General features: G+C 35.5%; 1 protein-coding gene across 4 annotated transcripts in view; it reads left to right on the forward strand.

Annotated features, from left to right (window-relative positions):
* Vcl (vinculin) overlaps positions 1 to 27015 on the forward strand; it is a 111266-nt gene that overhangs the window by 68169 nt on the left and 16082 nt on the right. For 2 of the 4 annotated variants that reach the window (XM_076835287.1, XM_076835289.1), the window contains exons 7-14: positions 7625 to 7715; positions 8533 to 8680; positions 12701 to 12854; positions 13791 to 13966; positions 17401 to 17591; positions 19219 to 19418; positions 21046 to 21174; positions 25117 to 25266. In XM_076835287.1, the coding sequence (XP_076691402.1) occupies positions 7625 to 7715; positions 8533 to 8680; positions 12701 to 12854; positions 13791 to 13966; positions 17401 to 17591; positions 19219 to 19418; positions 21046 to 21174; positions 25117 to 25266 (1239 nt within the window). Of the gene's footprint in view, positions 1 to 7619; positions 7716 to 8532; positions 8681 to 12700; positions 12855 to 13790; positions 13967 to 17400; positions 17592 to 19218; positions 19419 to 21045; positions 21175 to 25116; positions 25267 to 27015 lie in introns of all 4 variants that reach the window. The other 2 variants (XM_076835286.1, XM_076835288.1) reach the window with 1 other exon arrangement.

Below are 27015 nucleotides of genomic sequence, written 5' to 3' on the forward strand. Positions count from 1 at the left end.
CTAAGAAAGACACAGAATATGCCTATAATTTTAAACTTTATGGAAAAATTTCCTTTACCCAACCTTTGATTCAGAGGAATATACAGAGGAACATCTTAGCATTTGTACATGTGTCTCTTCATTATTCCCTTTTCTCTAAGGAAATTTTATTTAAAATATTTGTCTTTACATTTGTCAGTTAGTTTGTGAAGTCCCTTTCACCCTGTCTAGAACCTCTTCTTGGGTTTAAGGGGATTGGTGGATTTCTTTTAGAGTCTGTCAGTGGTGGTTTTGTGTTACTGCCACTCTGTTCCACTTTTTCCTATGTAGTGACTATGAACAAAGCTTCCACGTCTGGAAGAGCAGAGACATTTGTGTTTATACTTAGGAGCCCAAGATGCAGGCAATTTGGGGAATATACTGCTTGCTCTAGGATCTAGACCCAAATGTCTCCAGGGTCACCCAGCAGGCTGGTAGCTGACTAAAGAGGGGATTTTATAGTTTGATATTTGTTGGTTGTTTAGTAGAGATATATATGTTTTTCCTCCAGGACACATAAAAGGTTAGGGTCAAAGCAGGGACCTAAAAACCACCAGCCCTTTCTCTTTTACCCAGAAAGGTAATTTAACAATGGATATTAAATTAGTTTACTTCAATTATGTATTTGTTTAACAGGCATTTTCTCATTGATGTGCAGTTCTTCAACTGGTTCTAAGATTATATTTTAAATTTACATGGTAAAATCATTTTAAATCTTTGATATTGATTTAATTTTGCTTTTGCATACTTGACTTTTACTTCCCTGTTGTGACTTCTTTATGCATCTTTTTTGTTGTTGTTCTCTTGTTTGTTTTATTCTTTTTCTCACGTTTAGAAGGTAAGCTTTCTCTTGCCCTTTAGTTTCTTTTTTGCTTAAAAACAGAAAAAGCATGTCTGTGGGGTTTTCTTGTGCTGTGTGCTGTGCCTGTATTCTGTATGCCGGTGTGTAACACTGTGCTTGACTATGCGTTAGAATGTGATTTAATATGGGACTCTGGCTGTGCTGCACATACTGTTTGACTCTGCTCATATTGAGCTATTTCTTTGGGGAGAAACAAAAGGAAACACATTGCTATGGGCCATCAGGATTTCTATATTTGGTAGGTGCTTTTTAAAATTTGTTTTCAGCAGGATCCTTAGGACTTGTTTTGCCTGGTCATTCCCACTGACTTCACGTGAAGCAGTTTTTCCCAGGTAGCTGGGTAACCTTTGAGTTACCTGTATGTAGACCCTGCTCTAAGGAAAGGATACTTCCAGCTGATGCCATCTCTGTATGTGCCTCTCCCAAAAGTCTTCTTGATGGGCTCTGAAATTTTGCTTTTGGAGTTGTGTAATTGGAACTTTTAAGTCAAAATGAAAATGAGTAGGATAGATAGCTTAGATGAGGCACCTGTCCTGCATAATAATCCTTTGATTTGTCAAAATCCAAAGGACAAAAGAAGCAAACTATGTATACTTAGTGGTTTTCCTAACTTCAGTCCATGGCTTACTATGTGAACTGTCTAAGTTGTGAATCAGCCATAATTTTCTGACTTCATGTTCCCCTAAACTAATCTCTTTCCTTTGCTTTTAGTGGATGAGAAAGTAGTAAGGAGGAACAGGCATTTAATTTTAATGTTTCTCTATTTTTGAGAGGAAAGTCATTCATCATTTAGTGAATAAGTGCTAAATATGAGTAAGTGAATAAGTGCTCAGCTTTATTTTGTACTGTGATCCAGTGCTACATCTTTAACAAAACAAAACAAAACAACTTCCATTGAGTTTTTCAGGACTTGGGAGGATATATAAGGAATAGACCTGTTCCTCACGATGTGTGGTCTTAAAGCTGTCCCAGTTTTATGTTCATCTAGGAGAAAGTAAGTTGGCTAGGATGCTGCAAAACTAACTTTATCAGGAGTGAAAGAAAGTAAAATCAGTGAGTTCAAGCAAAAAGAAGCTCAAATACATGACATCAGAATGAACAAGAAATTTTTAAACCTGTTTACTTTTGTTATACATTTAACTGGTTCAAAAAAATAAAAATACTGTAAAAAGAGATACAAGACAACTCTTCCTCCCAAACCTGTCCCCATCCACTCTTACCTCTGCTCATTCCCTAAAAAATAATTTTTATTAGTTACAAGAATATTTAGGAAAAAAAAATTACCTTAAAACTGACATTGGTAACTAGGATTTGGGCTGTTTTTCTGTTTATTAGGGTTATGCATCTTTCATTGCTCAACTGTAAGCAGTGAATTAATCAGACCTGTGTCTGTTATCACTGAGTTCCCATTCTGTTCAATGCATACAGTGTCTTTCGCCTCCTCTTGGCCCTACTAATATATAATTAACTTTGTCTTACCATACTTGTTTCATGCTTCCCCATTGGTGCAGTATTCTTCTGGAAAGTGATGGTTCCTCTAGAAAAATGGGGGAAGAAAGTAAGTGGAATGAATTCTTGATAAAAAGTGCGTCTTGCCAATTAAGTTCAGGTTTTGAAGAGGCAATGCAATGGCTATTTGACATTTTATACCTATATTCAAATTGCAGATTTACAAATTTAAAAGGATCTTTGACTTTAAACACTATTTCTGTTAAAAATAAAAAGTGTCCCTTTCTTAAATCAACAATCATAGTGATCATTGAAAGTCAAGTTAATATTTTTTCTTAGGAATACATTATGAGCCAAAAGAATTTAAGTTAAACATAATTCTAATACTACTCTTTATAAATTTAATACTCAATTTTTTTTGTATTAATAGTACTTGTATTTTGTTGCATGTTGGAAATTAAGAAAAAATGAGACAAAACTTTGAAAAGCATTTCACTGCTAAGATAACTTGAGTCATTAAATATGGTTATTCAAAATGAGTTGTGGGGAGTTTCCTCCCACTATGGTCCTAAACTGGTGATGAGTAAAAGTAGTGATTGACTCAGAGGTCCTGCATATACTTTACCAAAGAAGGAAATATTGGTTAGAACATGCCATCCTGTAATACTATCCCTTACTGCAAACCGTTGAGATTTAAGGATTTTATTTTTTTTTTAATTTTATTTTTCCTTTTCTTTAAACAGATACAACTTTTTAAAAATGCCTTTATTTTATTTATTTTTATGTGGTACTGAGGATTGAACCCAGTGCCTCACACATGCTAGGCAAATGCTGTACCACTGAGCTACAGCCCCTGCCCCTATTTGATTATTTTTAAAAAGAGGTTGTATATGAACTTTTAAAGAGTGTTTTAGTGTTTTGTTTTAGCAGCTAATAGAATGAAAGATTTTTCTGTTCAGGATAAATAGTTAATTCAGGTATTTATGATGTGTTATTCTTTCCCCTCACCCAATAAGGAGAAAATCCCCCAAAATGTCAAAGGAGTTTATGTTTCCTTTCTGATCTGTTATCTTCAGCTAGCTGATTCATCTGGTTGTGTACTCATAGGTGGCCTAGATTTTTAGAGCTGGGAAGGTATTCGTAGAGATGAGAAACGAGGAACTGAGGTCCTGAGAAGATAACTTGCCTGAAGTCTCAGGACTAGATAAGTTATGATAGTGAAAATGTTATCAGAAATGGAATGTGGTGGGAAGGGAGGTGTTAGTGAAAGAAGGGAAAAGCAGCTTGGGGAGTGATATAGAGAGGTCCTTATTCCCCATATTTAAAATTTCCATGGGGCTGGGGATGTGGCTCAAGCGGTAGCGCGCTTGCCTGGCATGCGTGTGGCCCGGGTTCGATCCTCAGCACCACATACAAACAAAGATGTTGTGCCTGCCGAAAAACTAAAAAAAATAAATATTAAAAAAATTCTCTCTCTCTCCACTCTCTCTTTAAAAAAAAAAAATAAATAAAAATAAAATTTCCAATTTTAAATTCCTGGGATTGCAGGACATCACTTTCCTAATGATAGCTCTTCTTGATCCTGTATAGGGGATCTCAGTATTATTCATAGGTATTTTTGAGGCCTAAACATATATTGAATTTTAGGAGTGTTTCAGTTCCTGGAAAATCATGTAAATCAGCATTCTCTTAGGATGACCTTCCATCTTTTGGTTTGTGGGGGCAGTGCCAAGGCTGCATTTTTTCATTTAGAACTTGATCTGATAAGATTTTTATAATAAAAGGGGTTATGGAGGAGGGCAGAATACTACCTGCCAGCTGTCCCAAAGCTGCATGACTAGATCTGGTCTTTTTTTACTCTCACTCTTTGAAAAAAACAATAAACAAAACAAATAAAAAACAGATAGAAGATTGGTGGAGACTTTTTTCCTAAATTTGAATTTTTATAGAGAAGAGTTCTCAAAAGATTGTTGTATTTTTTTCCTTCTATTTCATACTTAGATTGTACTCTGGGTACTTAGACTTATGTGACAGAGTTTAACAACGTGCTCAGGGCACATAGCATGGTTGACTACAAGATTATAATTATTTTATCTTTTATAAATATATCTGCAAATTGAGTTCTAATGCTTAGTGTTTGGTGAATTTGTTTATATTATATCCTAAAGTTAGTATACTTATATTTCTTATGACAGAATTTTATCCGTTTCATCTGTCCTGCAAAAGAAATATGAGATTCTTAGGAGACCAAAATATTTGTTCCCATAAACACTTGTTTTTAATAGATGCGACATTGCACTGCATTGTGTTTAAATTATTGTTTATAACCTTCCAGAAAGAATTTAATGTGGCCTTTTCAATGATAAGTTTTAAACCTCCAAAATGGTCTAAAATTCATTATTAAAAACTGGTAACTGTCAGGTGCAGAGGCTACTGAGGAGATCGAGGCAGGAAGATTGTAAATTCAAGGGCAATTTAATAAGACTCTCAGCAATTTACTGAGACCCTGTCTCAAAAGTAAAAAATAAAAAAAGGCTTGGGATATTTAATCCCCAGCACAGAAGGAAAACAAAAACAAGAGCAAAGGAAAACCTGCTAACTAGTTGAAATTCCCAGTTGTAAAATGTGGCTTAATTTCAAAACTTCCCTTGTTTTTATTTAGGGAAAAAGAGTATCTCTTAATTTTAACTTCTTGGTGGTGTGAGATCTACTATTCAGGAGTAAATTACTCAATTCCTGAGAATCATATTCTTTTTTTTTTTTTTTTTCTGGTAGTATAGAAGCCTTTTGAGCTTTATTGGGGAGAAAAAAGAAATGATTTTTGAGGATGCTGAATACAGCAAAGCTTATTTTTCCATTGTGTTTCAAAACATTTTGGAGCATTGGAGGATAAAAGCAGCTATTTATGTTAGTGAGGATTATGAATTTGATGTCTACATTTTATTTTCTGGGCAGTATTAACCAAAGCCAAAGTTGAAAAAAGAGATTTGCGACTGTTGTAGAAGCTTAATGACATCATTGGCAACTCTCTTTGGTAAAAGAAAAAAATTCTCAAGTTTTATCTGAAATAAAAGAATTGAAATCTGGAGTGAACAAGCCAGAGATGGCTGGGTATGGTGGGATACATCTGTAATCCCTGCTGTTTGGGAGGATAAGGCAAGAGGATGGTGGGTTCAAGGCTGGCCCGGGCAACTTAGTGACACCTTGTTGCAAAATAAAACAAGGATTGGGGCTGTAGTTTAGTGGTAGAGTGTTTGCCTAGCATGCTTAAGGCTCTGGCTTTGATCCCCAGGACTATAGCAAAACAAGACAAAGCCCAACAAACCCGAGTGATTCCCTGTTTCTTAATTTGTAAAATCAAATTATATTTAAATTTGAGATTCATTGAAATAATTGAGGGGAAAAGTGACAAAAACAACATCTAACATGTAGGGCTTTCCCTCCCTTTTGAATTTAGGTTTTGAAATGTAATACTTGGTATCTATTGGTTTTCTCACTGAAAATGAAAATGTGTTAAGGAAATGCTATTAACAGGTTTTAAATTAAATATTTTTACATTGACACAATTTCTCCTCTCCAGAGTGTTCACATACTTTCTAAGTAAGAGCTTGTGTACGTGTGTGTTTGTGTTTTAATCTGTACCTAAATAATTTGTGTATTATACCTAAAAATTTGTGTTAAACCCTGAAGGCTATCTGTCTCCCTGAGGTTAGGCGTTACCTGAGATTTTCTTTTAAGAAGATATTGTTTTGGGTCTTGCTAATTTGGAATTAAGTGTTGCATTACTTTTGGAGGCAAGGTTTGGTGTACAAATTAATATGAAACAAAGTGAAAGAGAAGAACAGATATTTAAACCACTTAAAATAAAAGCACTCAGAAATACAACTGTCTATTTGTACTAGTTACAAATGGATTTTCAAATCTCACAATGCTACATTTTATGGATAGCTACCATAATCCCATGTAACTTGATAATAAAAATATTTTATGTCCTTTTTTTAGTAATTTAGTTAACCTCTTTTTTGGTGCTGTGGCTGAGAAATAAGGTTAGAACAGAACAGTCTATCTGTTTAGATGGGGAAGGAGGGAATCCTAACGTTATGAGCCTCATCATTTGAATAGGGACTGTGAAAAACCTGGGGTCAGGCTGCTAACTTTAAGTCTGATTATGAATGCAGCCAGTGCTTTTTATTTGTGCTAGGGCTGGTCTCCTTTACATTGAAAGTGGGAATGCTCCTCGTGCCCCCTTGTGGAAAATTGGTGGTATAACACCACTAAGAACCTCAGTTCTTTAGGATTGGAAATAGAGGAAAGTTAGGATAATAGGACATTGGCTAGAATTTTAGAGGTTAACTCTGTGCTTTGATGGATTGACTCCATAGGAGTCAATTCCTTGGAGCAAGAATGAGATAGACTTTCTTTTGAGATGTTAAATAGATCCTGAAGAGGTGGCCAGCCTATCAATTCTGAGAATGTGTACATGGGTATTTATTGTGCTGTTCTCTGCATTTTTCTCTGTTCAAACAAATTTTATGAATACTCACATTTTTAGAGGAATTAATATGTTGTCTCCCAGTTGTATCCTGGGAGATTTTATGCTTATCATCATGAATCCTGTTTGTAAACAATCAAGACTCATTTATTATATGTTGCCTCTTTTTCCAGATTAGGGATTTTAAAGAAACTAAGGATGAGATGTAGTAAGGAAGAGCTGCAAAAAATTTTTTTCTTGTATAACTTTAAATGTTTTTTTTTTTTTTTTTTTGAGAATTAAAACAAAACTGCTACATTAACTTTTTAAATATCTTTTTCCAACCAGTAATTCCAAGTTTTTCAGATTAATTAAAGTGAAACATCATCCAGTTTGGGTGTATATTTCAAAACAAGATGTAAAAGAATTGTGATTTGTGGCACCACATACTAATGAGGCTTCCCTGAAGCGGGGAGGGCTCTGGCAAGGCTGCAGTAGTGAATGTTGACTAGTAGAAAGGCTGATAATGAGGCATGTGACAACAGAGCTTTTTTCTGTTGAAGACATTAAACATCTTTTGGCTTGAGCAATTTTACCAGTTTTCACAGTTTTAGCAATAGACACAAGGAAACAGAATAGAATTAACTGAAGATTTGCATGCAAGATGCTGCATTTTGATAGCAATAAGAATTGTGTTGTGATGAGATTATTAAGACCATTGTAGGACTACCTTAGCTTTTGTATGTTAGTGCTGTAACTACTCCTTTGTTTTATGGTACCTCAGTGATTGCAAAGAAAATAATTGTGGGATTTCTCTTCAAAAGGACACTGAAGCCATGAAGAGAGCATTGGCCTCTATAGACTCCAAACTGAACCAGGCCAAAGGTTGGCTCCGTGACCCCAGTGCCTCCCCAGGTAACCCTTTAGTTTTATGCTTTTCTGATACATAGAATAAAAATCTAAAATTGAAGCAAATAAAAGAATAGAATAAGTCCTTCAGAATTTTGCAATCTTGAGATTACTACTATAACATTTGGAACATAGCTCATCTTCTGATAGTTTTAACTAGTGGAAGCGTTATTGGACCTTAAAAGAATGAAGGGCATAAGCCATATCACCTCCTACTGTGGAGGAATAAACAAAGCAAAACTAGGCATTCTTTGCAAAATTATTTTTTCACCCATTCCCCAAATTGGAAAGGTAATTATTTTGAATAAAAGCTCTTCTCTGCTAATTCCCATTGGGTAAACTTCCATTTATGTCAACAGAGTACTTTAATTAAGTAGATTAAATAGTAATGTCAATAAAAATTGGAAAGTGAAGTTGACTATATAAAGATAAGATCCAAGTATGTTATTGAGTTTGGCTTTGTGTACTCTCTAATATTTATTCAGTTTTAGATTAACATTTGAATGAGCGAAAAGCTTAATGGAGTTTGGAGGTGCTAAGTACTATTAAATTAGGACGGCCTATTTTCATCATCCACATTATTGCCACAAGCTGCTTAGTATCTCCAAATGGATATGGTTCCAAGTATCTATTTTAGCAGTATCTGTGGTTGAAACCTCAGCTGTAAGGGCATCGCTTGGCTATTAGCTATCAGATGGATTGTCTTCTGTTCACTTGTCATTTAAAATCATCTATTCCTTCAGGAATGAAATGATGTGTAAAGTATCCTCTCTAAGTGTTTAATGGGTCTACAATGCAAATATTAACTATCTTTTTATTTTAGGGGATGCTGGTGAACAGGCCATCAGGCAGATCTTAGATGAAGCTGGAAAAGTTGGTGAACTTTGTGCAGGCAAGGAACGCAGGGAGATCCTGGGAACCTGCAAAATGCTAGGGCAGATGACTGATCAAGTGGCTGACCTCCGAGCTAGGTAAAGTTTTTCTGCTCTTAACAGACTTGTAGTAAGTAATTCACACAGAAAGCAAGTCTGTGCCAGTTTTACTGAGTTATCTTTGGCTAGTAGATAAAACAGGTATTTCATTATATTAGTTTTTCTGAAATTGAGGTGAACTTTCCTTTTTCTAAACTTTTAATATATGCAAGTGTATACCTAATAAAGTTGTAACTTATTCTATAATTGAAATAGAAATAGAAATTGGATTTTTAGTTTGTAGCCACAGATTTTTGAAAAATAAGGGGCATTGTTGAAGTCTGGCTTGTTTAGGTATATATTAAGAAAGATGGGTAGAAAGAAATATAAAGAGTGAAAACATTGAAATTATTTCACATCATTTTAGAAATCAAATAGATCATCCTTTAAGCTGGTAATTTCTGGGCTCTTTTTTTCTTTTTGGCAGAGTGGGTTCTAGGAATTGAACCCAGGAGTGCATTACCACTGAGCTACATCCCCAGCCCTATTTGTTTATTTATTTATTTTTAAAATTTTTTAAATTTTTACTTATAAATGGACACAATAACTTTATTTTATTTACTTACTTTTATGTAGTGCTGAGGGTCAAACCCAGTGCCTCACACATGCTAGGCAAGCACTCTACTACTAATCCACAACCCTAGTCCCCCATTTTATTTTTCATTTTGAGACAGGATCTTGCTGAACTGCTTAGGGCCTTGCTAAGTTGAGGCTGGTCTCACACTTGCAATCCTCCTGCCAGAGCCTCCCAAATCCCTAGGATTACTGGTGTGCATGTGTCACCATGCCCAGCTATTTCTGGGTTCTTTATGAGTTTGTATTTCCACACTAGTTTTTGGTTTTTAATTCTTTTAACTACCTTTAACCCTCAGTAAGTCTTGACTTTTGGAACTTTCCCCCTCATAACTCAAATAAATGTATAATTTATTGTTGAGACAAATCAGTATGATATGGATTTATTTGGAATTCTTCCACGTAATTACTAAAGTTCAAAAAGTTCCTCATTTTTATGGAATTTTATGCTATGGGCTTTTAGAAAGTAGAAGTGTTCCAAGACACTAATGTACATGAAAATTAATTTTGCTTTGAGAATGTTGTGAAACCTCTTAAGATCATTCACATACAAAGGGGCTCCATTATACTTGATTTCAAAGTAGTCACCCTGAAGAATACACATCTAAAAAGGAGTGATTCTTTTTTTAAAATATTTATTTATTTTTTAGTTGGACACAACAATATCTTTATTATTTTTATGTAGTGCTGAGGATCAAACCCAGGGCCTCGCACATGCTAGGCCAGCGCTCTACCACTGAGCCACAACCCCAGCCCCTTAAAGGAGTAGTTCTTAATCTTTTTGGGACCAAGATCCCTTTTTATAATCCAATGAAAGCATTTATCCCTACCTAAAAAGATGCTAATGAACATTCCCATTCAATTTTTCCTATGGTTTCCAGGGATTTGTGGATTCACCATCATCCTGGAAGCTTGGGGCCTTCAGATTGTGTCCCTATCTTGACAAGGAGAAGAAACAGCTTAAATAAATGTGATCTCATTGAGTTCAGGGAGCCTTTCTCCTGCTGAGAAGCAGTCTCCCTTGTCATGAGCATGGCACTAACTTTGCTGAAGGGACAAAAAGAAGTTTTGTTCCCATTCAGAGAAATGCCAATGCAATTTGACAAGATTCTTGGCTCTTTTAATTTCTCATTTCTGGCTCTTTGGTTTACAGCCTTTTCACAGTGTGGTAGACAGTTTTCACTTGGAATTCTCAAATACACAATTGTATGTGTTGAGAGAGATGAATATGAGCAAGAGAATGAGGTAATTGTATGGGATCAACTATTAGTCTTTATAGCAAAAAGGCTAGAACAGTGATGAGTGGCTTTGGGCCTGTTTCACAGTGGAGCCTACAATATCCTTTCATGAGGAAAGCTTGGAAAGCTATCTTCCTGTTGTTCTTTCTTAAACATAACTACTCAACTATTTATCATTTTAATGACTGAAACACAGTGACCTTTTTTTTTTTTCCTCCATTGATATTCTTCTGGTCATGAAGAGTTTCTAGATTATAAGAATATAATTTTATCCTCATGGGACTTAATGAGTTGTTTTTTTTTTTTTTTTTAAACCAGGAACAAGAGTGCTTTTCCATGAGCTATATTCTCAGCCCTTTTTAATTTTTTAATTTGAAATAGGACCTTGCTAAGTTGCTGAGGCTGGCCTCGAATGTCTTCCTTAATTAACTTTTTTTTTTTTTGGCACTGGAATCCAGGGGCATTTTAACCACGGAGCCACATCCCCAGACTTTTTCATTTTTATTTTGTGACAGAGTCTTGCTAAGTTGCTTAGAACCTTGCTAAATTGCTGAGGCCGTCCTCGAATTTGGAATCCTTCTGTTTCAGCCTCCCAAGTCAGTGAAATTACAAGTGTGAGCCACCACACTTGGCAAACTTTTTATTTTTAATGTAGCCTATACTTATTTTTACTTTTTTTGCAGTTGTATTCACATGCCAAAGATTCCTCATCATGAATTACTAAATTTGAAGGGGGAAATAGCAAATTAAATCATAAATATTATGTTTCCTAAGTCTTCATTCTTCTGGAAAGTAAAAGAAGTCTTCAAGTCCACGAAAATGGAGAGAGAATGTGTGTGTGTATACCTTTTATATACGTGGCAATGAATTTATGGAGTTTATTACTTCAAGTTTATTACTTTTTTATACTTGAAGTATAAAAAAAACAGATGTTTTTTTTAAAAGAGGGTAGATAATTCAATGATAGGTGCATATTTTTATTAAGGGAAGCAAAGATGTTTTAGAGTTCATTCTAAAGTTAGAAGCTCAGATTAGGATGAACCATGCCATTCTACTGAATGATAAAGTTGCCACTCCTATGACTGAGCTAACCAAACTGGGTTAATTAAAAAAAATCTGAACTTGTAAAAAGATGGCAAATCTTCCTTTATGACTGGGAAAGTCTGTTAAGGAAAATAAATTTCAGGGCTGGGGATGTAGCTCAGTGGTAGAGCGCTTAGATTGTGGTACTAGGGATTGAACCCACAAAAAAAAAAAAAAAAGAAGAAGAAGAAGAAAGAAAGACATGTACAAAGGAGAACAAGTTTCTGCAAACACATTATTTTTTGTAGTAATACCATACCATTTCTGAGAGAGGAAAATAGTGAAAATGGTTCTTTAGGAACTTTATAGGAAAATTATATACTTCTTGTCACCATGTACTTCCCTGCTCAGTTCTAACAATTTTTTTCTACAAATGGATTAAGGTAATTCAGATCATCAATAGGTCATTAGGTTTGTTACACAAATGATAATTCAGTCATAATAGTAGATTGTGATATTTATATTGCTTTGTTGTCAAAGTGTTTTCAAGTATATTATCTTGATGCTTGATACTCTATTAAGTAAGCAGGGCAAGTACTGTATTATTGCTTTCTTTCATTTTACATTAGTTTTATTTTATAAGAAAAAAAACTGAAGCCAATTGAGGTTAAACATCATTAAGTCCCTGAGGCATCAAAATTTAGGATTCAAACAGATTAAATTTGTCATTGTGATGCGTTTTCAATTACTTTGTATGTATTGCCTTCTCAGTGTATTCTTGCCCATAAATAAGACAATTCAATGGCTACTTATTTCTAAAGCACACATTACTATGGTAACAAAGTCCTCCATAGCAATGAGATCCCCAGTACATTTTCCCACTGAAGTTTAGATTTGGTTATATAATCACTACCTAGAGGCGAATAATGATTATCAAAATTTGCTGGCCTGACTTCAAAGTGGTTATGCAGTTCCATAAAGCTCATGTGTATTTTTAAAAGCAAAAGAGAAAGATGGTTTGGGTATCTTGCTTTGTTTAGCTCTGTTTTCTTGTGTTATCCTAGATTACTGGGGAAAATGAAAAAAGACAAGCATGCTAACAAAAATGGCATGTACTGTGGTGTTAAGGAATATTTTGTTATTAAGTATTTGAGAAGGTGCAATGACAGTATCTTTGTCTGAATAGAGGTCAAGGAGCTTCACCAGTGGCCATGCAGAAAGCCCAGCAGGTATCTCAAGGTCTAGATGTGCTCACAGCAAAGGTGGAGAATGCAGCTCGAAAGTTGGAAGCCATGACAAACTCAAAGCAGAGCATAGCAAAGAAGATTGATGCTGCTCAGGTAAATGTAATGATTTTCAGGAGGGGTGGGAAATAAAAGAGAAAGAGAAGCATTCCACAAATATCCCCAAGCTCTTTCCCCTTCTTCCTTTTCTTTCTCTCTACGCCTCTCATCATTTAGTGTGGGTAGATAATGGGTGTTCCTAAGTGATGACTGACTGACTTGTTCCCAGCAGTTACCAATGTTAACACATCCCCTACCATCACAGTTTACACTAATGTTTATCTATAGTTTGAAATGAAGGTCTTCATTTTGAATATTTTGACTAGTTAAAAGTGAGCACTCCGACTACCAAGAGAATCCTAATTCTTGTTATAGATTATAGTACATTGAAACTGTTCCTTTTCTCAGAATTCTCAACTATATTTCGTCACAGAAGTGTAAAGAGTCAAAGTTTTCTGATTCTACCATTTTTTAAGTTATCAATGCACCTTTATTTACTTATTTGTTTGTTTGTTTATTTATTTATATGTTGTGCTGAGAATTGAATCCAGTACTTTACACATGCTAGATCTACTCTTATATAAAATCATTTTCAAGTATTTCACAAACAAATGTTTGATAAACTTAAAGGTTTCTGATTAAGGATGAGATAAAGGTTTATGAAGATATTTTATGCTAATCGATAGGAACAAAGTTGTTTTTAGAAAGATGAAGGAGGGGTTGGGGATATAGCTCAGGGGTAAAGCACATACTTAGCATGCACAAGGCCTTGGGTTTGAGTTCCAGCTCCCAAAGGGGGGAAAAAAAAAGATGAGAGATTGATTCGATCTTAGAATGAAGCCAAACACCTCTATAAAACAATAATAATTATCACTCTAGAAAACAATTACTGGTGTGCTATGGGATTTAGATTTTTTTTTTCTGATGGCTTTGTTAAGGTTAATTAAATGTGGTTCATGAGTAGACTGCAGTATTCTCTCTTTCTGTCTGTAGAATTGGCTTGCAGATCCAAATGGTGGACCTGAAGGAGAAGAACAGATCCGAGGGGCTTTGGCTGAAGCTCGGAAAATAGCAGAATTGTGTGATGATCCTAAAGAGAGAGATGACATTCTGCGTTCCCTTGGAGAAATATCTGCTCTGACTTCTAAATTAGCAGATTTACGAAGGCAGTATGTATTCAGTCCTTTTAATTGTCCTTTAATATCTTTCTCTCTTTCCTATTCCTTTTCCCCTATGAACATGTAAGTTGAATCCCCATAGGTTAAATGCATGTATGATACTCCTCCACTGTAGTATTGGCCAGATCAGATATTACCTTTATTGTATCTGTGACATGAGGCTTATTAATTTATTACCGATCACATAGTTTTTAAAGTAATACTTTTAATGTGCCAACAACTCCTTAAAAAAATATTTATTAATGTGGTGCTGAGAATTGAACCCAGTTCAATTCGCTAGGCAAGTGCTCTACCACTGAGCCACAACCCCAGCCCAAGAACTCCTTTTTAAAGTTAAGTTTTTCTAATTTCTAAGCTAGGATATTCCTGCTACATTATGTTTATGACATGTCTGTTTCTCAGATATATGAGGAAAATAATTCATATTCTTTCTATGAATAAAACCCCCATGTGTTTATGTGTGTATGTGGAGAAGGGGAGAATCATAAGATTCCTTTCTCCACAGTGTTATTTCTTAGGTAGCAATTATTAAAGATCCTTTTCTGGGTGATTGTTCCTTTAACACCGTCTTATCATAGATTCCTTTCTTAAATAGGCTTTTGTGTACTTACTTTGATTATACGGAAAAGAGGCTTTCCTTTGTTCTGATAAATATGTTCCTGTTTGCAACACATGCTAATGAAGGGTATAATGCATAGAATAATTCTATTCTACCTAAGTCCTCCATCCCTAGTCTCTGAGGATATTTTGCTTTTCATTTAACCTGCATGTTTAATTTTCTGTCCTTCCATGAGATAATGCCTAATATTTTTCCCCTAGTGAGAGATACTTTAGAGTTCTTTGAAGTTTTATGTTGACTGAAAGGATAGTTGTTGGCTAAGAAAACAAACTCCTGCCTGGTGCTACAAAATAAGTTTGTAGACATACTTTAGGCAGGAGGTTGTGTTGACAGAGATCAACTTGAATAACAGCTCAAATTTGATTATATATCAAGGTCAGTCATTTGAACACCATTGTCTTATGCCCCAAATCTTGATTGTGTGTCAGGAAAAATGGCAATTTACCAATTTTAAAATATAATGTTCACAAAGGTCTTTTGTTCAATGTTAATTCATTAAAATAATGTGTTACTTTGTTTTGTTTTGTTTTTTTTTTTTTGTACTGGAGATTGAACTCGGGGGCGTTCTCTATCTTTAGTCCTTTTTATATTATTTAAAATTTTTTTTTGTAATTGTAGATGGACACGATGCTTTTATTTTATTTTGTTTATTTTTATATGGTACTGAGGATTGAACCCAGTGCCTCACGCATGCCAAGCAAGTTCTCTGCCACTGAGCTATAGCCCCAGCCCAGTCCTTTTTAGTTTTTAAGTTGATATTGAGTCTTGCTAAATTAGAAGTCTCACTAAGTCTGGCCTCAATCTTGCTCTCTTGCCTCAGCCCAACCTCCCAATCTGAGTCACTGGAATTATAGGTGCATATCACTGTGCCCACTGTTTATAATTTATTAGATTTTAAAATACTCAAATGGAGAAACTGTATTTTGGGAGCTAATACAAGTCTATATACATAGTAGGCACTCATTAATGTTTCTGAGTGATGAAGAGATAATTAATGGTAGAGTGGTAACAGTAGACCTTCATGTGTGGTCACTTGTGCCATTATTATACTTATTATAACATACATATACATAACCTCCAGGCATAGGAGTAGCCATGATCAGAACATGGCAAATAACTTCTTTGTCTAGTTTTGTCATGGGGAAGGCTATAAAATCTTAAAATTATAAAGGAACTCTTAAAAAGTATCTTTTAAGCAGATGGGTTAATATTTTTACAGGTGAGATTAGTCTTAAGGTTACTTTTCTATGCTTGAGTAGTCTGATATGTAAAAAATGTTGGGTTTTTGTTGCTGGGAATTGAATTCAAGGCCTCACACATGTTAGGCAGATAGTACTTTTAATAGTGAGCACTCTATTATTGAGCTATATATCCAGCCCTTGATATGTAAAATTAATCAAATTCTTTATATTTTCTTGGTAAGAATCTGAAATCTTTGGAATAGGTTTTAATAGGTAGTTATTGCTCATTGTGACATAATTTTGTGGTTGTCTTTTAATTTTTGTGTTGATACTCTGTTGAGGTTCCTTGGTTGCAAAGAACTAGCTCAAGTAAAAAAGTGGATGATTATTGAAAATATATAAAGGTATCTAATAGAATCTAACAGCTTGAACTGTGGCTATACCTTATTAGATTTTTTTAGATAACTAAAAGCCCCTCCTTCTACCTCTTAGTATCCTGGAAGCTCTATCGTGTCTTCTAAGTCTGCTGAACTCTGGGTGCTGTCTTTATTTATTTGGAGGTTCTTTTTCTGGCTTTGACCTATCATGGCCCAGACTTAAAATAAATTTTTAGCTCCAGATCCTACCACAAGTTGGCCATGTGATGTTTTTGCAGCATGGACCAAGGATTATCTGAGGTTGTTTAAAAATGTGGACTCCATCACCAGACATACTTAATCAGAATCTCTTTTGATGGTGGTCATTATCTGTATTTAAAGTTAGATCCCAGATGACTCTTTTTTGGGGGGTGCTGGGGATTGAACCCAGGGCCTTAGTGCATACAAGGTAAGCACTCTACCAATGAGCTAATATCCCCAGCCCTCCAGATGACTTTTAATTATACTATACTTTGAGAACCAATTAAGTCAATGGTTTACTGACAATGGTTAGTTGTCTTTGAGTTAAATAACCACTCAGTTCAATCATTGGGTATTATTAGTAATGACATAAGGTAATACAGATAGTAATTTTAATAGTGAGCACTCTAAAGTCAGAGAGCCATGTTTGAACCCTGACTGACTCCATCAAAGTAAGTAGGACAAGTTTTTTAACTTTGTGTCTCTTTTTTTAAAAAATAATATTGGTATTTATCTTATAGAGTTGTGGTGAGGATAAGATAATAAAAGAAATGTGATTGCAACAGTAACCTTGCAGGATTAGGACTCAAAAGATAGTACTGCTGGTTCTACTATAACTACTTGAACTACTATTACTACTGCTACTACTACAACATCAGCAAATATGGCTATCTAAGCACTTCTAGTTCCACGAGTAACTAGTGTTTTCAGGATTGGCAGACTGAGTATGCAGGTAACCTACTGGTTTTTGATTGAGCTCAGGTAACCAAATGATTGAACTTGGTTGGGTTAGATTGACTCAAACTCACAATTAATGCCTTAACCAGGACAAAAATTTTGAATTTAAATTAATAATTTCTTATTTAAGATCCAAATAAGCCACTATTTTCAACCAAAGTTAATAATAATCATTAGCAATTTGTCGTCTCATTACCATTTTCATTAGCATCGAAGTCATCTCAATGTAAACAGTCTGTTTTAACAGAATGGCTGTTCTTTTCTCTGTAGGGGGAAAGGAGATTCCCCGGAGGCTCGAGCATTGGCCAAACAGGTGGCCACGGCCCTTCAGAACCTGCAGACCAAAACCAACAGGGCTGTGGCAAACAGCAGACCTGCCAAAGCAGCTGTCCACCTTGAGGGCAAAATCGAGCAAGCACAGCGATGGATTGATAATCCTACAGTGGATGACCGGGGAGTCGGTAAGGGCCTTAGCACAAATAAGCAGGTTGTTGATAGGGGTCTTGTAACATTTGTAATAAGGTGCTGAAAGGGTTCTTTAGTCATTGGTGAGTCAGGCATTTTTCAGTGTGATTCCATTTCCAAATATAGCCAATATAATCCCTATCATTTAGCAAAGAAGCATTAAAGAAAGAATGATTTTGATATATGATATATAATAGAAGAATACTCATGGCAGCAAGGAATGGTGGTGCCCACCTGTAATCCCAGCATCTTGGGAGGCTGAGGTAGGAGGATTACAAATTCAAGGCCAGCCTCAGTAACTTAGTGAGACCCTGTCTCAAAACCCAAACAAAACAAAACAAAAAAGTGCTCACTGGTAGAGTGTTACATAGTGTAACATATAAGAGGCCCCCAAACCCCAATATAACCCCCCTTCTTTCCCCCAAAATGGACACATGCATTTGTGCACATGTGCATGTGCACACACACACAGGAGAGATATTCATATCAAAAGTGGAACTTTGAATTAATATCAGTTCTATGTATACTCCTATTTTATAGTATTTCTGTGTTTACAGTCCTTGCCAAGTATCCAGATAAATATAATTTTTGAAAATAGTGAAAGGCACTTAACATTATTTTAGTTTGAAGTCTCTTTCATCACACAATCAACCTGAAAAATTTTTAACTTAAAATTTTGACTTTGGGGATATTTTCAGAATGGTTTTGTAAAAATTTATTTTGTGATAGCAAGTCTGCTAAAGCTGAAAGATCTATTTACTCCATTTGCCATATTTGTTGGATCAACAGATAAATTTTTAAATTGGTGATGTCTAGTGTCAATAAGGGGCTAAGGAATTGGGCAGGCACATATCTTACAAATATAGGAATAAATTAGTATAGACTTTCTAGGTTTGGTATTATGTCAAAAACTTTTAAGAAGTTCGTATTTATTGACTCAGCAATTCAATTTGTAGGAATTTTTCCTAAGAAGTAATTTTTTTCTAAGGAGTTAAAATAAGAATATTTGTTAATAGTTTGAATGTTTAATACTAAGTATGTCAATATGATAAAATGCTACATAGATTTTTAGAGTATGTTTGTTACTGTTTGCAGTGCTGGGATTCAGACCCAGGGCCTTGCACATGCTAGGCAAGGGCTCTACCAGTGAACTACATCTGCTATTACTAGGTCATGTTTTTAAAAGATATTTAGTTAAGTGGGAAAACACTTGGGTTAAAGAAAAGAATCAGGGAATAAAAGTTGGGCTTGGGGTGTAGCTCAGTGATAAAGCCCTTATGTAGCATGTATAAGGCCCCAAGTTGGATCTTGAAGACCACAAAAAGAAAGAAAGAAAGAAAAAAAAAAGAATAAAAGTTAACATATAGGGGCTGGTGATGTGGTTTAGTGGCATACAGCCTGCACTTAGCATGTTTGAAGGCCTGGCTTCAATCCTCTGCAAACCCCCACCTTTGGAAAAAAGCATAATTTATCTGTTCTTATGCTTTTTTGTATTTCCAAAATGTTTTCTTTTGTCTGGAAATGATCACTCTACAAATATTTTTTAAAAAACAAACAACTGGAATGCCATTGTGTTACCTTTTTTAGGTCTATGTGAGTTTTAGTGTTTTCTTCTTGGTCCAGGTCAGGCTGCCATTCGGGGGCTTGTGGCTGAAGGACATCGTCTGGCTAATGTCATGATGGGGCCTTATCGTCAAGATCTTCTTGCCAAGTGTGACCGTGTGGACCAGTTGACAGCTCAGCTGGCTGACCTGGCTGCCAGAGGGGAAGGGGAAAGTCCTCAGGCCAGAGCACTTGCATCACAGCTCCAAGACTCCTTAAAGGTAGAATCTAGGAGCACCTGTCATTAGATGTTTTATGCTTATCATTACTAAAAAAATGATTGATGGGAGAGAAAATAATTAAAAATACATAATTTCTGGAGTGTAGGAAAACAAAGAGTATGACCAAAGATATAAGGAAATCTAGAGCTAATTATTAGGAAAAAGCTCACCAGTGTGTGGTAATGACTTAGGTTGTTTTCCAAATTTCACTCAATGAACTCTTTTATGAATTTTGCTCTGTTCATGTTTCACTTGTACTTTTATTTATTTAACTTTTTTTTTTTAAAGAGAGAGTGAGAGAGGGAGAGAGAGAGATAGAGAGAGAAGTTTAATATTTATTTTTTAGTTATTGGCGGACACAACATCTTTGTTTGTATGTGGTGCTGAGGATCGAACCCAGGCCGCACGCATGCCAGGCGAGCGCGCTACCACTTGAGCCACATCCCCAGCCCTAACATTTTTCTTAAAATGGACTTCTTTTTAAAACTTAAATTAAAAAAAAAAAAAACCTTGTAATAATTCTGAAATCTTATGCTTGATGAGCTGGTTGTATTTTTTTTCCTACTATTTTAAAAAGAAATACATAATTAAAATAATTTGTCTACATAACACCTAAAATCATCTCCAGTATCACCAGTCAGGATTTGTCACCTACCTTGAAAAATGGGGTGATGGGGATTTCTTTGTATAAATTGAGAAAACTTAACTTGGACTAAGTGAAATAACTATGAAAAAGAGCATGTGACTTCTAAGAATGCTCTTTTTTAGACTCATGTTAAGAAATCTATACATATATACTTTGTTTTTGAGATTTCTTAATTTCCCATTCTTGATTTAGTACTTCCTAAGATAATAAATTGCTTAGAAATTTAACATTGAATCCATAGTTACCATGGTCATCATCAGGCCTCTCCAGCAGTGGGAACAGTGAGGAATTCTGTCTTCGAGAACTCAAGACCTTTTTGGGCTCAACCCCATGATTTTCAGTGTCATTTCATGAAGACCACCAAGAAAAGAAGCAAAAGTGCTGGGTGCAGTGGCACATGCCTGTAACCCCAGCTATAGGAGACTGAGGCAGAGAATGGCAAGTTTGGGACTAGCCTCAGCAATTTAGTGAGACCCTGTCTCAAAATTAAAAAGAACTGGGCTAGGGTTGTGGCTCAGTTGTAGAGCGCTTGCCTGGCATGTGTGAGGCACTAGGTTTCATCCTCAGCACCACATTAAATAAGTAAGTAAGTAAACAAATAAATAAGGAAGAGTGTTATGTCCATCTACAACCAAATACATAAAACAAAAAAATTAAAAAGAACTGAGGATGGAGCTCAGTTAAAGCACCCCTTAATTTTAATCCTCAGTAAGTCCTCCTCTCCCACCAATAGAAGAAGTAAAATTCCTTGGGGGTCCTATCTTTTTTCACTAAACATTAATCTCTTAGAGGATAAGATTCATAATTTTGACCTGTGCTAGCTCAGTGTTTTGTACACAGATATTAATAAATATTTATTGAATTAAACTCAGAGAATAAATATTTTAGTGAAATAAGGACATTAACATATATACTTTGGGGATGTTGCTGGAAATTTTCATTTTTAAACAATAAAAAATAAAATAAATTTTTATTTTTAAGGATCTGAAAGCCAGGATGCAGGAGGCTATGACTCAGGAGGTGTCAGATGTTTTCAGTGATACCACAACTCCCATCAAGCTATTGGCAGTGGCGGCTACTGCCCCTCCTGATGCACCCAATAGGGAAGAGGTAGGTATCTAAGAGCTTCCATTTCTTCTGTTGGGCAGCTCTTTGTAAAGGTAAAATGTTGTTACAGGGTACACAAGCAGCAGTGGCTGGGAAATTGTAGGTGGAAGAGTAGAAGGGGGATCTTTTAATCCACCAAGTATATTAGTTATGAAGGTTTTTAATTGCAAACAGTAGAAGACTTGACCATCAGAGAGTTTAGTGACATCACAAGAAACATGGAAGTAGGTAGCTCTGGCCTTGCTTGATTCAGAAGCTAAAAATCATGAAAACTGGCATCTCTTATGGTTTTCTTGGTCTTTTCCTTAGGGTATGTGATGACTTTTACTGCCCCAGGTGTCATGTTCAAGGCAGGAAGATATAAGGAATTGGGGTACTCCAGTTTCAACTGTTTATTAGGACATTTTGTTCTCAACACAGAAATCAGGACAGGCATTTTAAATCATTTGATGTCATTATTCTACTCTAAACCTTCCAGTAGTTTCTCCCTGTCCCAAAGTGAAATCAGAGTCCTTACAGTGAACAGTAAGGCCAGTGATGTGCTGGTAAACCAACTCTCCAGTAAAACGAAAAACAAAAAAAATCTGACTTGTAATGTTTGTAGAATTCATGATGTAAATACTCCCAGCATGGCTGTTTTAACATGAAGTCATTGAAAGCATAGAGACAGGCATATTTTACATATTTGGTAAAAATGGCTTCATCATACCACTGAATCTGGTTCCTTGTCTACTTTTCTGACTTCATGTTGGTATTATTATTCTCCCCCTGCATATTCCTCTCTATGAGAACAGAGCTTCTTTTGTATATGTTCTAATCTTGAGGACTTTGCACTTGTTTTCCCCACAGATTTTATTATTCACTCACTTTCTTCAGTTTTCTATTGAAATATCATTTTTGGATTGCTACCTAAAATAGCAACTCCAATCCCAGGGATTTCTTTATCTCCTTATCTTACTTTTCTCTATTGCATTTATCAACATTTGATATAGTTTATTTTTATTGTCTGTGTCACTCAAATTAGCACGAAAGCTCCACGTGGGCAGAGACTTCATTTTGTCATTGCTTTATTGCCAGTTCCTAGTGTAATACCTGACACACAGTTAATGCTGAATGAAAGAAAGTAAAGGCTTTCCCAGAAATCCTCCAGGAGACCTTCGCTTATGTCTCCTTGTTTACAACTCTGTTGCATGGTTACCTCAGCTGCAAAAGAATCTGGAAAAGCAAGTATTTGGTTTTTCAGCCTTTATAGTACTGGCAGCAAAGAAGAGATTTTTGGGTCAGGCAAACTAATCCAAAGGTGAAAGTTTGTGTTATTCTTATTTGCTACTGACCCCTATTTTCTTTCTCTGGCCTCAATTACTAGGCAGTTTAATTCATGGTCTCCTCAGGCTAGGATGATTTGCTACTCTTTTGTTCCAGCCTTCTTTGATTTTTGGACTAGTAGATCCAACTATTTGCTCATCCTTTCCAGCTAGATGCTTCATTAGTTTCTCAGCATATGTTGACCTTCTGTTATCCCTTGGTAATTTGCATGTCACCATGGACTTTCCTTCTCCCCATCTTCTCATATCAATAAATAACTCAGGCATCTTAAGTTGATCTCACAAATATTTCTTAAATCCTTTCTATTTTCCATTGGTGGTGTCACAGCTCTGATTCTGATGCTTATTCCTCACTTCCTGCATGTCTGCATAACTCTGACTGGTCTTCTTTGAATCTGTCACTAGACCACCAATTAAAAACAAAACCAAATCTGATCCTGCTGTTCTGGTTAAATGTATCAGTGAGACTTATCTTCAACACAGGATAAAAACGGAGCTCTCTGATCTGGCTTTTAATATCCTTTCTATGTCAATTTCCTACAAACCCTTGGTTCTCAGTTTATGCCCCAGAAATACATAGTTGCTTGTAGTTTCTTGAATATTTTGCCCTTCCTATGTCTTTGTTTTGTCTACTGTTTCTTTTTTTCTACCTTTTTCCTCTTTATTATGCTTTACTTCCTGGAGAGTTAATTACCTTTTCCTTTACTCCCATAATATCAGTGTTATAATATCTATTGTCATAATATCTATTGGCTCTTTTCCCCCCACTAGGCTGTGATCTCCTTAAGATGCAGATATTGTTTCATTTACTTTGGTATCTTCAGCACCTATCCCAAAATTTGTTATGTAGTAGATGGTCAGTAAACTTTGGTTGAGTGCCAAGAAAATTATACTAAGCAGTCAGTTAAATCAGAGGGAGCATGATATATGGTTTGTGAGGAGATGCCAAAAGACCAGTTATTTATTTCAATAAAATGGCTCAGGCCGGCTAGGAAAAACTTCTCCTTTAAAAAGTAAATATAGCAACTTCTCTAATGAAGATGTTAAGAGATGACATCAAACTACTGCTGAAAATCTAGTCAAATGTATAATCTTGGCCACAATATACCTCCTCAGAAGTTTAGCCTTAGCTATACACAAACAAGGGTTGAGCCAGTTGCAGTGGCTCATGCCTGTATTCCCAGCTGCAGTTCAGTGATAGAGCACTTGCCTAGCATAGGATGTGCAAGGCTTTGGGTTCAATACCCAGTACCACCACCACCAAAAAATAAAACAATAATAATAATAATAATAATAATAATAATAATAATAATAAAAGAAAGAAAGAAAAAGAAACAAGGAGTGAGACCAGGAAAAGGGGATTAGGAGATCAGAGATTTCAGGCAGAAGTTTTGAGCATGAAATGGCAGGAATTTAGAAAACTAATTCTAACCAAGAGACCAGGATAGGAAAGAGACTCAAGAGGATAGACACAGGCTGGGTATGGTGGTATAGGCCTGTAGTCCCAGCAAAACAGGAAGCTAAGGCAGGAGGATTTCAAGTTCAAGGCCTACCTGGTCAAGTTCAAGATCAATTTAGCAAGACTGTCTCAAAAATTTAACAAAAACAAGAACAACCCTCCCGCCCCCTGCAAAAAAACCACATAAATCCCATAACATTAGCAATGAGATCGGAACTTGTTTGAGCCAAGAAACTTTTAGAGATTATCTGCCTTGAGTCTGAACTGGGTGGGCAGACCCTCAGGAGGAGATAAATAAAGAGGATGTATTCTGTAGGGAGTTCCTGACATCCTCTGTGTGTAATGTAAGCCTGACCCAGTGCTATTTGGTATGCCTTGCATTTTCAAGTGTCACTTCGAAAAATGTTATCCAAATAAATGATGGAAGAACTTGTCATTTCAAGTAGGTTAAATAGCCCTATTTGTGGTATATAACCTTGCATGGTATTCACATTGAAGGAAAAGTTACTTTTTATAATTTGAGAGCTGAATAACAAATAAGTAGATAATTTTGCATTTGGGATTAATAAAAGTCAACTATCCTTACCCTGTGTCAGGTCCAGAGTATGAGCACCAGGTATCATTTTTTCAATGAAGGTCAAGGGAAGAGTTTTTACAACATTAATGGTAATGGAATATATGAAGGATACTTTTTTTTGGAAGCTAGAACTCAGTTTAGGACTTTTAGTCCTAAGCTTGTGATGCTTTCAACTACCTATAGTAGCTGAGTAGGTTTGTATGTCTTCTTCAGATTAGAGGATAAACCTTTTGGAAACTGGCCTTAGTCTTTAGGGATGCACGTGTGCGTGCGTGCATGTGTGTTTGTGTGTGTAAGTGTGTATACAGGATGCTTGTGGCTAAGGCTAAACCTCTGAGGAGGTATATTGTGGTCATGATTTTGCTTTTGATCATAGTTTCAGCAGTAGTTTGATGTCATCTCTTAACATCTTCATTAGAGAAGGTGCTGCATTTGGTTTAAAGAAGGAGTTTTTCTTAGGTGGCCTGAGCCATTTTATTGAAATAAATCTTCTTTTTATTTTAATTAGTTATACATGACAGCAGAACTTGGAGCACAACTTACCATGAAATAAATATTCTTAATGTCTTTGTATTTTCCTCAAGGTATTTGATGAGAGGGCAGCAAACTTTGAAAACCATTCAGGAAGGCTTGGAGCTACAGCAGAGAAGGCGGCTGCTGTTGGTACCGCTAATAAATCAACAGTGGAAGGTATTCAGGCATCAGTGAAGACTGCTCGAGAACTCACACCCCAGGTTGAGTTTTGCTTGCTCTTTATTTCAATACTCATTATACAGTGTTCAGTAAAGAAAGTTAATTACAGAACACTTTCTATACAATTGTGAATACCAACTGTATGATCACATTACAAAATATTCATAGTGTGAAACTTAGTGATTTCTAGAATTAGTATTTTATGGGACTTTTAACTTTATACATTTGTGTATTGTTTGAATTTTTAAATAATGGCCATATATTAGTTTTGAAAGTAAAAATAAAGCTGGGTGTGGTGAAACATAGCTGTAATTCCAGCAACTGGGGAGACTGAGGCAGGAGAATTGCAAATTTGAGGCCAGCCTTAGCAACTTAGTGAGACCCTAGGCAACTTAGTGAGACCTTGTCTCAAAATAAAAAGTAAAAAGGGCTGGGGAAGTCAAAAGCTCAGTGGTAAATCCTCTTGGCTTAAAGCCAAGTGCTTCCCTGCCCACTCCCCCAAAATAGAAGTAGAAAAAACTAGTAAAGCAGCTCTTCTAATGAACACACATATATAGTTAGGAAAATTCTTAGATGATCTTGAGAGGTTAGTTTGCTTATATTTTAGAGTTTATATCTTTACCCTGACATCTTTTTGAGGGAATTAAAAACGAAAAGAAAAAAAAGCCCAGTTGTTTCCATAGTGTGTTTTCTTTTTTTTACTTAATTGTATAACCATGGTGTACAATGAATTATATAATCAAAGTATAGCTAGTACATTTGGGAGCAAAGAAAATTGAGAAAAAAAGAAAACAAATTGCACAGGAATTAAAGTCGTAACAGGTAATAGATTTTCTTTAAAAATCAGTTCAATGTGATTTAGCTTGATGTTTGTGCAACTTCTATTCAGATTATAGAAAATTTATTTATTTTTATTCATTTATTCAGCAGATATTTATTAAGGGCTTGAAATACACAGGGAACCATATTAGGCTTTATAAATCTATAATACTGACTTTCATAGGAACTTGTGGGAAGAGAGCATATCTTATTAATTATTCAACTTTTGCCTATGTCACATGTTAGCAAATTAAATTCATACATTCTGTCTCCTTCTCTCCATATTTGTGGTGCTGGAGATCAAACCCAGAGCTTTGCATGTGCTAGGCAAGTATTCTACCACTGAACTACATGCCCACCACAAATTAGACCTTCCTGAAAGGTTACATTCATCCAATTAAAAAAATCATAAAATACATATATGTCTAACTTTCTTGAAAAACTCCATAAAAATGGAACATAAAACAAACTTTGAGTATAGAACAGATTTCTAAAAAAGAGAAAAAGAAAACTAGGCTTTAAGTTACTAACTTTAGGGACTGGGGTTGTGGCTCAGTGGTACAGCGTTTGCCTTGCATGTGTGAGGCACTGGGTTCAATCCTCAGCATCACATAAAAATAAATAAATAAAATGAAGGTATTGTGTAAAAGTTACTAACTTTGGAAAAAATGAGAACTGAACTTGAATCCTCTAAGACCTTGAAGCTTGGTTTTCTCATCTTAGAAAAGTGAAACTAACAAATCTAATGGATTGCTCTTAGGAGTAAACAAATGCATGTATAGCCTATATTTTACCAGATACTTATAAATGTTATTTCCTTCTATCCCCAAAACTGTCACTGACTAGTCAGGACCTCTTGAGCAACCCACTTAAATTTTCTTTTCTTTTCTAAACAATTTTTTTTCCCTAATACTTATTTTTTAGTAGTAACCAGACACAATATCTTTATTTTATTTATTTTTATGTGGTGT

Source organism: Callospermophilus lateralis, chromosome 15 (genome assembly GCF_048772815.1).
Source record: "Callospermophilus lateralis isolate mCalLat2 chromosome 15, mCalLat2.hap1, whole genome shotgun sequence".
In the NCBI taxonomy this organism is placed as follows: Eukaryota; Metazoa; Chordata; class Mammalia; order Rodentia; family Sciuridae; genus Callospermophilus; species Callospermophilus lateralis.